Raw genomic sequence first — 15,449 nt, 5'->3', positions numbered from 1 at the left:
TATTATGTTAAGGTTATTAATGATAAATTCGAATGTACGTATATTCACGGGCAGGGTCGGCGCTAAGTATTTTGCCGCCCTGTGCAGTTAATAAAATGCCGCCCCTTTCAATACTTTTTGTCATATAATTAGTACATAGTATTATTTATTTTATACAAAATTAATTATAAACTGGACTAAATTGTAGGAGAATAGGAGTTTAAACGGTGAAATAAATAATCAATTTATTTATTTACATTTTACATTGTTACACTTAATATTTTTTTCACAAAAGTTTTTTATTTACATTTATAAAAATAAATGGTAGTTCATATTTACAATTAATAATTCATACAACAATAAATCATAATTTTATAAATGTTTTCTTGCTTTTAACTTAGCAAAATCGTCGACTAACTTTTTCTCTGTTAATTCTTGACCAACTTCGTGTTCAATTGAGATCATGGCTAGACCACAAAGTCGTTCGTTTTTCATTGTTGAGCGTAAGTATGTTTTGATAAGTTTCAATTTCGAAAAACTTCTTTCACCAGTTGCCACTGATACTGGTAATGTTATCAAAATTCGTAAGGCAATGGATAGGTTTGGTGCAAAGTCACCTGCATTTATCACAAATGTTAAGAGTTCATAAGGTGTTAAGTTATCATCAACCATAGCTGATACTGACTTTAATTCATGGGCCATTTCAATTCCATTGATATCTGTTGAATCACCATCGGTAAGAAGAATTTGTAAGTCTTTGCAATGTTTTAATAGTTCTTCATGTGTAAGATTTTTTATTTTTTTTATATTGTAAAGAAACGAAAAATTGTTATTATGTTCTTTTAGTTGTTCAAATCTATTATTCACGCTATTTATAGCTACATCAAGTGTAAAGTAATAAAAATGTATTTTGAATTGCTGTTTTGGGTCAATAACTGGTTCATCGTTGTGTTCATAATCAAAGTGTTTACGAGTACGTCGTGGTTTAACTCTACCCCGTGAGTTCTCAAAAACAGACTCTACTCCCATTTCCGTCGCAAGTGCTGTTGAATCTATAATCATTTTCTCAAAAGATTCTTCAGATCTCAGTTCATTTAAATGTTTCAATAAAGTTTCTAAAATGCCCAAAGCTAAAGATATGTCAAAATTTGGTTTTTGCATTAATTTATTAACTGGATTTATATGATTAAGTATGTCGTACCAAATGACAACAGAACAAATAAATTTAAATGTTTTAATAAGATTACATAAACATTCAGCTTCATGTTTTACCATCGGATCTAAATTTATATTTTCTGATATTTCAAACAAAGCATCATAAATTTCACCTATGTAATTTCGAAACGGTTTAAGTGCGTCTATTCGACTTTCCCACCGGGTTTGACTTAATGGTTTGAGTGTTAGTTCTTTAACATGTTTTAAAAGAATTTGCCAACGAATAGTTGAGGCAGAAAAAAAGTTGAATACTTTTTGAATTATATCAAAAAACGCTACAGCTTCTTTTGAAGATTTTGCGGCATCATTTACAACAAGATTTAAGGAATGCGCACTACAAGGAACAAAAAATGCACGTGGATTAATATTTCGAATGTGCCGTTGGACTCCGGAGTGCACACCTTTCATATTGGCTCCATTGTCATATCCTTGTCCTCGCATATTACTCAAAGGTATATTCAGCTCACGTAATATATTTAAAAGTACATCGCATAGATTTTCTCCAGTACTATTTTCAACTGAAATAAAACCAAGAAAATGTTCACGTATGGTAACTTTTGAATCTTCAATTGACACAAAACGAATAATAATAGTCATGAGCTCCGAGTGACTTATATCAGGAGTACAATCTAGTATAATACTATAATACTTCGCTTCGCTAACCATAGTAACTATGCGAGACTTAATAGACTGAGCTAATAAATTAATCATCTCATTTTGAATATCTTTTCCTAAATAATGGCTTATATTTTTTTTACTATTAATTATTCTTCTTACATGTTCAGCCATCACAGAATCATACTTAGCCATAAGTTCAATTAATTTTAAAAAATTTCCATTATTATGTTTGAATAACTGATCAGATGATCCACGAAAAGCTAAATTTTGATGACCGAGAAATTGTACTACCGACATGATACGTTGTAAAACTTCATTCCAATGCCTACACTCAGATTCTAAAATACGTTGGTTTACGTCATCAATTGTTTTTGTTTTTTTTAACCTCAATGACAATTCTAACCATGTACTATATGCGGTCAAATGATTTTTTGATGTTTCATGTCCTTTTAACATTTGTGTACAATGCCTCCAGTCATTATACCCTTCTAAAGCCAACTTAGAGTTTGAATTATCAAATAGTTTACAGCAAAAACAAAATATTACGTCATTGGAAATAGAGTATACAAGCCATGTTCTTGTGACATTTTCTCCATTACTCATACTTCGTTTGTAATGAAATTGTGTGAATTTTCGTCCTTGATCATCTGAAGGAAATACAAAATTTGCATTTAACGGAGCAGGAGGGCCTTTTTCAACCAACAATGTTTTAAAGTCGTTATTAATAATTAAAGGCCATTCCGCAGGGTCTGTACTGATAACATTTTCTGTTGAACTTTTGGCTACTGTAGTTTCAGAAGGTACAGTGGCATCTATAACTGAGAAAGAGTCAACAACTTCACTAGGTTGTACAACTACAGCATTTGAAATATTTAATGAAGAGGAAGAACCCGTTAAAAATTTTTTGATAGAATTAGACTGTTTTTTAATTACAGCTTCTTTTTCACGTTTTCTTTTCCTATATTCTGCACCTGAAAGTCGCTGTCTACCATCCGACATATTGGCGCTTTCTTAACTTTTTACTACATAAATAAAAAATATAATTTGTTAAAAATAAGCATGTCACTAAAACATGGATAAATGATCTTTGAGTCTGTATTTAATATTTTTGCCGAGAAACATGAAAATTGACACTTGTCATTTTCTAACAAAAATCATCTCAAATTTCTTTAAAAAAAAAATGTGATAGTTTTAAAAAAAGGGTAACTTACTAAAATTTTTTTAAATATATGTTGACGTATGTATACGGTTGAATTACATAAAATGAGAACACAATGTATGAAAATAATACAGTTTTTCAAAACCCCAAACAAACAATACAATTATTATTATTGACTATCCTAATTCCTAGAGTCAACCCAAATAATAAAATAATAATATAGCTAATAGGTTTTTAATTTTGAAAATTAAAAATTCACTTCCTAAATATATTAGGAATATATAAATACATTCAAAATTTAAAATCAGATATCGGGATGTATTCTTTTTTCTTAATTTTTCATTGTATTTACATAAATTACCTACTTAATATTAATAATATTACAATTATTTAAAATAAAAAAATTACTCACCAAATTATTAATATTAAAATATGACGTGTTGAATGTTGAATGTTGATCGACTAAATAATATGCACAATGCACAGCACTCTATAATCGTTGACACTACGACTCGTTAACAAATGACATTATACTAGGTACGTATAGTTCGATAGTTGTCAATCGTCATAAGTAAACTAGTTTGTATCGCTGACAATAAATTACGAGTATTGATTATTGTATATACGATTTTGGGGATCTTTATCATGATTTGATTCGGTTCATGTTTACTAATTGGAAACCATAAAGATATTAGATAATCGCGAAACACGCCGAGCGACAATGCTAGCGGCTTGCCCGCACATTATATTATACCTAATTATCTACTAATAGCTCTTACTTAGGTACTACATACAATGACACAGTTCCAGTCAAAATAATATAATGAGCATTATTTTTATTTTAGATTTACAGTGAGTAGTGGTGAAAAATACATATTTTTATTTATAAACAATGCCGCCCCTAAAATTCTAAAAAAATTGCCGCCCTGTGCGATCGCACAGGTCGCACGTGCCTTCCGCCGGCCCTGTTCACGGGGACAGAATAGGCAATTTATATATAGGATTGCAATATGTATTGAACGTGTTTTATTTGAAGGCTATTATTGTTCTAAATATAATATTATATAATAATACATAGAAAAATTTACATTTGTATGAAATTAAATTCTTAAGTAATAATCAATTTATATTAAAATTATTAGCAACGAGTAACATTATAAAGAGTCAGTAATTGAACTAGAGCCGAAATGAGCATCAATAATCCTAAAGTCAAAAGCGTATGAAATGTTTAAGTAACTATTATTGCAATATTATTGATCTAATAAAATTTAATTCGATTAGTTGTTAATTTATATAGATATTATAGACTCTATCTAGACTTATGAAGTTTTAGGCATTGAATTGTTAATTATTTAAGATTTTAGTATTTAAATTGTGCAAATTATTTATGTATTATAAGAATCTTGATTTTTTGTTATTTTAGTGTGTTTATTTTATCATCGAACAATAAGGATTATTTTTTACTGAATAGTAACATTAATATTTTTATAAAAAAGATAATGTAATAAATGGGGATTTTAAGTAAAATATTATAATTCTATAATTTTTATTTTTCTTAATAATTATAATACATCACAGTAAACTTTTTTTTTTAATTGTAAATGAATTCTTTACAAATACATTTCAAAAAATGAATATAGATCATAATATCTAAAAATCTATTTTAATTGATTAATTATAATTATTCATGTCAATGTTTACTAAACTTTATTAACTATTAAAATATATTGTTTTGATGGTAAATGCAAAAACATAAAATATATTTTTTTTAGAATTTTGGAACGGTTATTGATTTCTGAATTGTGTGTATAGGTACACACGTACAAATAGGTATTCTGAGTGTATCAATTTATGCCTAACCACAAATCAAAGTATCAGTGAAAAAAACAAATTAAGTTATATAATAAAGTATTTTATTTTACTTATTTTATTTCTAATAGGTTATATTGTATAATATATTATATATTATAATGATTATAATGATTACTAATTAACAATAAATTGTCATATCATCGTAACGATATGGACATCGTGGTGGTTATTATTATTATTATTATTATTAATTTAAAAACAATAAACATACATCGAATTACCAACTCACTGCACAATATTATTGCAGTAACGCGTAACTCAAGTCGGCCTGCAGCAAAGTCTGTGGTTAGCTCTTTACAATACGATTGTGTGGTAATCGGGTTTGCAAATTTAATATTATTACTGTATGTGTACTATTGTCGGTGGAAATCATGCAAGTTCTTCCGCTCGCCAAGACGAGCCACCGCGTACTCGACGTCGGGAAATCGGACATCGGCGCCGGGCACCGGAAGCGGTCGGCTGGTTAAAACGATGGTCCGGATTGGCGATCGGTCGTTTTCTGATGCGACAGGGCGTCGTAATCGGTCTCGGGAGGTCGTCCATCGCTTTTCCGACCAACGGTCTGCCGGCCGTTGTTTCGCATTATGCACCGGTAGCTGTTGCTGTTTTGACGTGACGATGAGTCGATCAACGGTGGTCGGCCGACTGCTCGATAGTCGGTCGCGGGCGGGTTGCAGACTTTCCACGAGTTTATCACCGGTAGGCTGATGACTTTCTGTATGTCCGTCACCAGTCGGACGCAAACTTTCCACGAGTCCGTCACTGGTATGCTGATGACTTTCCGCATGTCCGTCACCAGTCGGCCGCAAACTTTCCACGAGTCCGTCACCGATAGGCTGATGACTTTCCGCATGTCCGTCACCAGTCGGCCGCAAACTTTCCACGAGTCCGTCACCGATAGGCTGATGACTTTCCGTATGTCCGTCACCAGTCGGCCGCAAACTTTCCACGTGTCCGTCACTGGCCGTTTGTTGTAGTCTATTTACTAATTCGCCGACTGCGGCCCCTATGGTGGTCGTCTCGACTTCTGTTTGCGTTTCTGGTTCGAGGGTGGTGGCTAGGTCCTGTTGTGGGTATGAGTCTTGTTGGTCCTGCGTTTCTGACATATCGTCAGTGACCGAGTATGTGGTGGCCTGATCAGATTTTTCGAAATCGTCCAGTGACCATTTCTTGTCAGGATTTGCGAAGAACAGCGCTGGTGGTGGGAATCGGACGGCCGTTAGCATGTGAACGCTCTCTTCGCTGGCCATTGGAATGTCAGGGAGCGGAACGCTGTCTATAGTTATCCGTCGTTCACTTGGTTCCTCCACCGGGATACAGCCGACCATTGTCGATAGCGACCACCAAAACATCTGTACGTGAAATTAAATAAAAAATGTATAATTTAATATATAATATAATATACAATCGCACAGTTTTTATACATTGAAGAGGTATTACTCCTTAAAATATAATAATATGTTCAAATCGATCAGCTATACATTTTTACCATACAATGTATTAATTCGAGAGTGCCGAGCGGTCGTCGTATGGTACAAATTTAGTAAGGCCTGTGAATCTAAAACTCACCCCAATGTCAGATAATAAAATGAAATCATATCGTTGTTTTTACCTAGCCAAATACTAAATTTTCAATATTATTTTAAGTTTACCATAAATGGAATAGGAATGGTGTTTGTGCACGCCCATACAACACCATCATAGATGACATTTTAAGGAAAACTTAAAACTTAGAAAAAGAGTGCGAGAAGTAGGACATCTACATCTACAAACGCTTTTATTATATATCGTATTCTAGTGGGTGGTTAAACTACTTGACAATTTCATATAGATTCTACAACTTTTGACGAAGCTAAGCTCACAACCAAACTGCATCTCTTCACATATTACACCGATGCTTTATTTATATGAATATAAACGTAGTATATATTAGGATTAGGAAATAGTATTCGATCGAGGAGTAAACTATATTACATGAAAACACTCGTGAAAATCACTGAATGTCAGTGGAATTTATTTCTGTTTCGTCCGCGTTTTAATTAAATACAAGCATGTTCGTGTTGTATTAAACTGTATAAATGTCGGTTTGATTCGTACTTAGAGAGACTCAGAACTTTATCAGTTCATATATTTCATATTTAGTTATCATTATTAAAAATACGTCTAACAAACAGTCGTAAATTTATAACATATATACCCAGACACCATAGTTAGTTAGATCTGTTTATTTTTAAATGGTGGGTATAAAAAATATTACCTCGCAGTGTGTATATATATATTCACGTTAAACATTTTTTTTGTACCTATTTATGATTAGTGCCCGTTTATGGATTTGAATATGGTGTTTTCTCAGTAAAATAATGAATAGTCGAATAAAAAAGTAATTTCCTACTTTATGTATTTAAATGTTTTTGAGGAAACATTAGAATTCAAAAATGAATAGCCGATAATTGAGTTTCAGCCGTTTCAGGAGAAAAAGTGTTGGCATTTCATGCAAATAAAAAACTTATTTATTTAGAACTTTGTGAGCAATTTCGTTTAATACGTATATATAAATAAAAAAAGCGTAAAAGAAGATATTTATTGTTATTTAGTTTTTTTAGTTTTCAAACAACAATAATCGAAATAAAATATAACACGCTTTAGATAATTCATGTTTATAAATAATAATAATATAGTAATTAGAAAAATTTAACTACCTATAGCGCTAATAAACTTATAAGTATGCTACTACAAAAAAATATATTTTTATTTTAGAGTATCGATTTTGATTAAAATATACTTACAATTTGTATGAAGATAGATTTAATTATCATATTGGTTTGCTTGATTTTAGTACTTCTATCAGTCTGCACATGTGTACACTGACGGTATATTCGATATTCTACCAGTTAAATTCTATCATCCGTTTATAAATATCAATTACCGTCGTGACGTTAATGGTTGTGTTAATTGCGTGCTTGTATAACATCTATATTCTATGTAATTTAACCGAAATCGAGATATTAATACTGAATAGGTCTTGGTTCCGGTTTGTTTTTCTTTACATCACTATACGTTAATAGAAGCTTTTTCTTTTATGACAATAATTTTACATTGCCCGTTAATATTATTAGTAATTTACGTACTTATCATTAATTTACGAATAAAATATTTTTGGCTCAATTACGACGCAATTCTCAATACCTTGGAATATTATTCCTTAACTATTATCTATAGGCTATAGTTTACTACAAAATTGTTTGAAATATTAAAATAGGTAAGTCTTAATCTGACAAAATATGGAATACTATATTATGATAATAATATTGTGATATAGAACATTTTTTTTTACTATTATTATCATTGGGTGATTACAATAATATTATGTATGTATAATTAATAACATATTAATTAAATTACTATAATCATGTAGAAAATATAATAACTGACAATAAATTATATATAATTTATCTTAATGGAAGGTAATTAAAAATATAATCGTCTAATATTTATTATTATTTAAGTTTATGAACGTTGAATGAATAAGGTACCCACATACATTTTGTTTTATTAGGTTGATTTAATAATTTTTTTTAAATTTGATTTCAAATAGAATGAAATATACTTTTAAATATGTATTTTAAAGAGGTTATATAATTAGTTGAACTATTTTTGTGAAGTGTAAGAAAAATACTAGTGTTATAAATGACATTCTCTTTTTTCTTAATATATTCATTATCAGTAACATACAATTAGTATTATGGATTAAGGTCATATTTATATTATAAAAACTTTGTACTAGATATTAATATATATATACACATAACACACATATAGATAACTTCCATTTATGAAAGAACTCTTTTTTGACTATTTGCAATATCTTAAAATAATAAAATTTAATTATATGCCTTGTGCTTCTATACTAATAGAAATTAAGACATTTATTGTTTAGTGTATATACTAGCAGATATTTGTGTAATACCCATCAAATATCTATTAAGGTGGTAATATGGCAGGCACTAAGTAAACTTTTCATAATTTGTACAGTTTTATTTGGTGAATACAATTTGTAATAACAATTAAATAAGTAAGTTATAGGCTAGGTTATAAATTGTGAACTACAGTTATAATATTAATTTTTAAGTCCTTAAAATAATAACATATCTTGAAACTTTTGTTAAAAAGTTTTGTATCGTTTGGTGACAAGCAACTATAATGAAATCTAAGTTTTTAGGCTAAATTAAACTTTAATTAAAAATACTTAAAATAACTTTTACCACGAATAAATTAATTGTAATGAAGTATTAATAATATGATTGATATAACAGGGAAATGTCATGAACAATAGAAATACATTTTTAAATTAATTCTAAAAAGTTAGATTATAATGATTAGGTTAGAATATGTTGGTATTAGAATAAAATAAAATAAAATAATTGTTTTTACAGCAGAGCGAAGGATAAGTTAGTATTTAGTAATACATGTACGAAAAGAAAAGAAAAATTTCCAGGTGATTTATTAAAAATACATAAAATTTATACAGATTACAAGATGATTCTGTTAACAGTACCTTATATATATATATATATATATATATCGTTAAAATTATTAAAGTTGTTAAAAATATTTTATTTACATTATTTGAAATTATTACTGGAAAAAAGCTATTTTATGTAGATTTTAGAAACTATTTTTAACGTTATATACTTAAAGTTGTTTAAGTTTTAATTTTTTTGAATAACAGCAGAATATATTTTTAATTAAAAATATCGGACAGAATATTTTAAATAATATTTAAAATAATTAAATACCAACAAGTGGTTAGTTAGATATGAGACATAACTAATTAATTTCCCGTTCGAAATTTTATTTTTATAAATTTAAATTCTCAGATAAATATTCTGATCTAACATATGGAATTAAAAATATGTGTTCATATTTTATAATTTATTAGTATTTAAAGTTTAAAATAGAGGAGTTGTGTTATAAAAGTTATCCCAAAAAATGTTTGTCAACTACTCTGTTTATCTAAACTTAAAATAGTAACAACATATTAAGTATTTGTTTGAAATCTACAGCAAAATATTCTGCTTTGGAATGTAAAATTGAAATTTCATGTAGTCATTAACCAAAGTGAAAATGTTTAAAATGATAACGATAAAAAAAGTAAATAATTTAACTTTTTACATAAATATTGTTTTGTAATCACTTCAATTACGTAAAAATATATTTTTGAAAACTTTAATACATTCCGAGATAATGGTTGTTAACTGTTAATAGAATCACTCAGTAGAAGTTAATCAAGACGAATAAAGACCAAGTGTATGTATTTCAATGTTTTTTTAAACATATAATTTAAAATTGTTTTATGCATAAAACATTTTTTTTTTCAAAATGTATGGGATTTATTTACTTAAATGTATACTGATTTATTTAAATGGCCTGATATTAATATAAAAGAGAAGTTCATATTCTAAATTAGCTTTTTTTCGTCATTAACTAATTGTTTTAAAATATATTATTTTTACTAAATGTCATGTAGAATGTAAAATTATAAGTACAAAATATGCGTATATTTATTTTTGTGATATGCTCGAGAGAACATTGTCTGTAATCGTGTATGAGGAAATAACGTACTTTACAAAAAATGACAACAAAGAATTTAAATAATTATACATCACCAGTTTCCGGCACCAACAATGTGTATGATTTTGCACACGGGAGCATGTTACATAAAAAAGATATAAATTATGTAGGTACTTGCCTAATTTTTTTTTATTTGAGGTTTATTAATTTATAATATGTTAGTAGACTTTTAAATTATATTTCTTTATTTCAATATTGGAACTTATATGCATGCAGTAATTATGAAAATTGCACTATTGAATTTTCTAAAGTTTTTGGGGTTTAATAACGAAGAGCCTAGATGTAGCATATACCCTTCGTATTGGACCGTTCGTGCGCATTTCTATAAATGAAAGAGGGTACTTAGGGTAGGGATTGGTATAGTCTACTTGAAAACTCTGCCATTAAGTCTAAGGGAGGTTCAGCCACAATATTCCTACCCATCAAAGCCAAGGATCATAGACATTGTTTGGAGGTTTAGATTCTTAGAACTAACTTAACTGGGCCCATTTCCATCTATATTAACGTCGCGGAAGTGTAGTGAAGGATATTAATTATGCTTTAGAATATTTTGTCGCCTCTGGTCTTAGTAATAATTAAAAGACAAGCAACTTTTTAGTGCTTGTTGTATATACTATAACGTCGAATAAACTCGTGGAACCTATTTCAATTGTTATTGACTTTAAGTACATACATATAATAATATGATTAATTTATGAATACACCATAATAGATAATGTCTTTCTCTGGAACATGCATCACGGTTATTGAGTAAAAAAAAAAATTATGTACTTTCGGTGTAAATAATGTCCTTCGTAACGATTATTAGATTGTTCATAAAAACAACACGACATGTCCATTTATTATTACTTGTGTTGTTATAATGTTATTTTTAATACATATACAATAATAATATGGGCAAGTATAGGAATATGTAGCCTATAAAAAAAAAGATCGGTTATATCTTCGCCCAGAGGTTCGCACTGTCACTTTCAACTTCCGTATCGACGAATTCTTGTGTCTAGAATACATTTGTTATGCATCCTCATCGGACAATACGGTACATTGTACGTATGCAGCGTAATTGGATTAAGAATGTAATGTCCTCGAACGTTCATTTTACTATATTGTGACGACGGCATGAAAATACCCGAAGCGGCCATCTGGTTTTTAAATCTGGCACAGCCGATGGACAAACCGCGTATATTACCCGCTGATAATATTGTTAGATTTTTTTCGTTACCTATATATAATATTTCGATCACATTTATTACCGTGGGTACTAGAATACAGTATTATGTTATTATTATATTATGATTGATCGTGCGCGGGCGGCGAACATATTTGCTCGGAGAATCCATTAATGGATACAGCCGGTGAAAGGTTCCGACTGTTATAACCGTGAACGAATGAGCGTCGATGTACATTGAAGTGTCACTAGGCCTTCGATCAGTGTTTTCGCAGTATTCCGTTACGATTTGTCAATTACACAGAAAGAAAAAAAAAACGATTGAAAGGAGAAAAGTGTCCAAAAATAAATAAATTATGTTCAAAACATCTGTGGTTCATTTCCTTTTTAGATATTATCATATATTTTTATTCGATCATGAAAATAATATATAGTTAGGCAATACAAGTGCATTAAACACAGTTTTATTCTCTATAGTGAGTACGAAAATGTTAAATACATTTAATCAATTAACAAATTCAAACATTGTTGTATTAAAATTTGGTTAACTATCAAACTAGAAAGATTTACTGGTGTGTCTTTTATTTTGTTTTTGAATATGTTTTTGTAAAAACATATTAAAAAAAAACTAAAATTGAAAATCAGAATATCAAGTCTGATGAATCGTGGAGGTGAATAATAGTGATTTATAATAATTATGATATAACTATTTATCTTTATCTGGAATAAAACGGAAAACGTCAAGAATGATTGAAAGGTTATTCGGTCACAACAAGAATAAACAGATATTCATGTGCATTAGGCTTGTTGGTCATTGTAAAAGACACACGCATCAAAATGGGAAACTACGAGTATATGTAATTAGCTAATTTGTTTCCAGATTTGACTGGATTTAATTTAATTAATTTATTATCATTCGCGGCTTATACCCACGCGGGCACTACACATATAAATGCGTTTATTTATTGTAATGGTTCCATTTGTTAAACAACCCAGGACCGGATAATAAATCTCCACTTTCTATCACTGACACTGCACTATAGGTACATCATTTCCAATAACGCCATATGAGTATATGACTATGGAAAAACTAAGTCACTATACAGAAATATTAGGTTGACAATATGATATTATGTCAAAACACTATACGATAGTCTATATCAATCGCACTATTTTTTTTTATCAATCACAAAACATTTTATGGTTTATTATCTACAGTAGGTGGTATAATAATAGGTCTCACCACGAAATAACCAATATACTTTTTTTTTATATATAAATTATATAGTAGATATTTTATAGCTATTTATCTAGATAGTTTGTGAATTAAATTAAACTAGATCTCTGCTTGATGGTCAATATAATATTTATCATAGCATATTATTATAATTTATAAACAAAAGTACGTCTAAAATAGTTTAAAAAATATATTCTATTATTAATTTATCGAAACAAAGAAGTTATTTCTTTTATAAAATTGCCACTAAACGAATATCAATATATTATTTCTCATTATCATTATTTATAGGTTTATTTAACATTAATAAATTGCCCCGGTAATAAAGAATATGTTTATTAATATTTAAATATATATATATAACTATATGAGTAAAAAAAATATACAAATTACTGACAGTTAATGGTTTTGATACATTTAAATATTAGCATGGATAAATCATTTTGTTTAAAAAAAATACTAATTTATCATATTTTATTTTTATACAATGTACAGTTTCACTGGTTTCAAGGTCACTAATCCCAAAATTATAAATTAATTTGTGTATATACGCCTCGGTATAATATCACAACGTAAATTACATTGTCTCTCGGCAATCGGTGAGATATACATATATTATATAACGTACATAATTTAATTAGTATTAAATCGTTTGATAAATGAAATAATTGAATATTTAAAAGATTCAATCGTGTAATAATATTCAATTTTTATGCTCCCAGATATGTATGTTTTTTTTCTTTTATACGCAGTAATCATAATACCAAATTAATTTGTACTAAAAATATTTTTTATGATGCAATATGATATATTTTATAACAGTAGGTAAAACTACTTTATATTTTTTATTAGGTAATTTAAATGTATGTTGTGTATGTGTGTGTATCTATAGGTGTATAGCATTTATGTGTATACAAGAGAAAATAGTGATGCTAAAATAATGAAAATTGTGTTCGGCTGTTTAACTGAGAGAAAGTTTAACAAAATAATTGTGGGTTAAGGGATTTTTTCAATGATTTTATCACTACAGGTGTCCTGTTTGGAAACACCACTTCACCGGAACTTTTGAATGGCTTATTTTTTTCCAACATTTTTGGCATTGTAACCATAGGGGGTTAACTTTTAGTACGCCGGAAATGTTGTCGATTAGCCCCCCTGCGATTCGTCTGTAGTTCATATAAGCTCTAATGACATATTTATATTCAATACAAACGTATTAAAATTGATTATTTGTATTTTTATAAAACCATAATATAAGTAAATAATTTTGGGGATATTTATTTTCTTATTTTTAATTTACTTTAAAATTTGAATAACTGTTATATTGAAAAATAGTTCAGTGATAAAAATATATTTTGAAAAATATGATAATTTATAGTTTTATGTATTTGCATTCAAGTACATACAATTATTAAGCCATGTAGATAGAAATGTAGTTTGTAATTTAGAGATGTTCCGGGTAGATAGTTTGTTATAAACCGGGTACCGAGTACTGGCCGAGTAAAATTTTTACTTTGTATATTATAACTTGCATTGTTTATGATCGGAAAGTATTTGAATAAAAACTAAAATAAGAGTTATGTACATTCAATTTTTTTTTGTATACAATTAATTACTATGAAAATATACGTTTTATATCAATTATGAGTATTAAATTTATTATTTTGATTACAATATAATGTAAATAGGTATATGAAAATAATCAAATGTACAGCAATTAGAGTGAATTTCTAAAAACTAATGACAAGATAAAAAAAAACGCGGGATTAAAAATATTGAATATGCATTTATTGGATTTCATTACAAATGTATTAATATAGATTTTAATAATGATATTCAATTGATAGTTTTTTATGTTCTATAAAAACAACTATTATAAAAAACAAAAAACAAAAAGTATATAAAATACATGTATTCCATATTGATATTAATTTCAGATAAATTCTATCAAATATATACATACACATACACAACCTATACAAATATTGTTTGATAATTTAAATAATGGTGTGTTTAATGATTAAACTAATAATAAGATCCTTGTGTCGATGCTTAAAAATGCATTGAAACGTTATTGATTAGCCACAGGCGTTTGTTTAGTGATTTAAAACCTTGGTTTCATCAAGTAGATATACTTCTAACACCTGAGTACTTAGGTGAGAAAAATCGAGGTGTCTAACACCATTTTCAGACTGAGTCTGGGACACATTTATCCGTGACCTGCTGGCAATCAAGCGCAGACACAACTGATCATATAAAAGAATAGAAAACCATAAATTATAAAACAGCCTGTCAATCCATATAAACCCAAAAGCGCTTTGGTTCTGTAATAGGGTATAGGATCGAAAAGTCCTTAACATATTATTATAATTGCTGTGTCAAAACAATGACCGATCTTTGGCCCTGATGGTCAGTATTTGTTTACGGTGGGCGACAAAAAGATAGACAAGCTGTAATACATATTTATAAAAAGTATAGGTATTTACTCGTACAATATAAGTACTAAATATTTATGTGAATAAGTTCACTTCAAAAAATGAATATTCAACATTTTGAATTTTAGGCATCTT

At 28.6% G+C, this 15,449-nt stretch overlaps 3 protein-coding genes across 3 annotated transcripts in view; all 3 read right to left on the bottom strand.

Moving 5' to 3' along the window:
• Window positions 1–256: 256 nt before the first annotated feature.
• On the bottom strand, window positions 257–698 carry LOC113554644. The gene has a single exon (XM_026958580.1). The coding sequence runs from the start codon at window positions 679–681 to the stop codon at window positions 352–354; it is 330 nt and encodes a 109-aa protein (XP_026814381.1). The 5' UTR covers window positions 682–698; the 3' UTR covers window positions 257–351.
• Window positions 699–851: 153 nt separating this feature from the next.
• LOC113552558 (zinc finger MYM-type protein 1-like) lies at window positions 852–2,811 on the bottom strand. Its single transcript, XM_026955416.1, has 2 exons — window positions 916–2,811; window positions 852–857 (listed from the first exon to the last, which is right to left on the bottom strand). Exons 1-2 carry the CDS (start codon window positions 2,809–2,811, stop codon window positions 852–854), a joined length of 1,902 nt encoding a protein of 633 aa, XP_026811217.1.
• A 2,218-nt stretch (window positions 2,812–5,029) lies between these two features.
• Window positions 5,030–15,449, bottom strand: part of LOC113552557 — a 29,317-nt gene continuing 18,897 nt past the window's right edge. Inside the window, exons 2-3 of the mRNA XM_026955415.1 lie at window positions 7,630–7,727; window positions 5,030–6,195 (exon numbers count right to left, since the gene is read on the bottom strand). Coding sequence (XP_026811216.1) covers window positions 5,197–6,195; window positions 7,630–7,727 — 1,097 coding nt within the window. The 3' untranslated portion in view covers window positions 5,030–5,196. The remainder of the gene's footprint in view (window positions 6,196–7,629; window positions 7,728–15,449) is intronic.

Source organism: Rhopalosiphum maidis, chromosome 2 (assembly GCF_003676215.2).
Source record: "Rhopalosiphum maidis isolate BTI-1 chromosome 2, ASM367621v3, whole genome shotgun sequence".
Lineage (NCBI taxonomy): Eukaryota > Metazoa > Arthropoda > Insecta > Hemiptera > Aphididae > Rhopalosiphum > Rhopalosiphum maidis.
The sequence above is the reverse complement of the archived record's forward strand: the minus strand, read 5'-3'. Positions and strand labels throughout refer to the sequence as shown.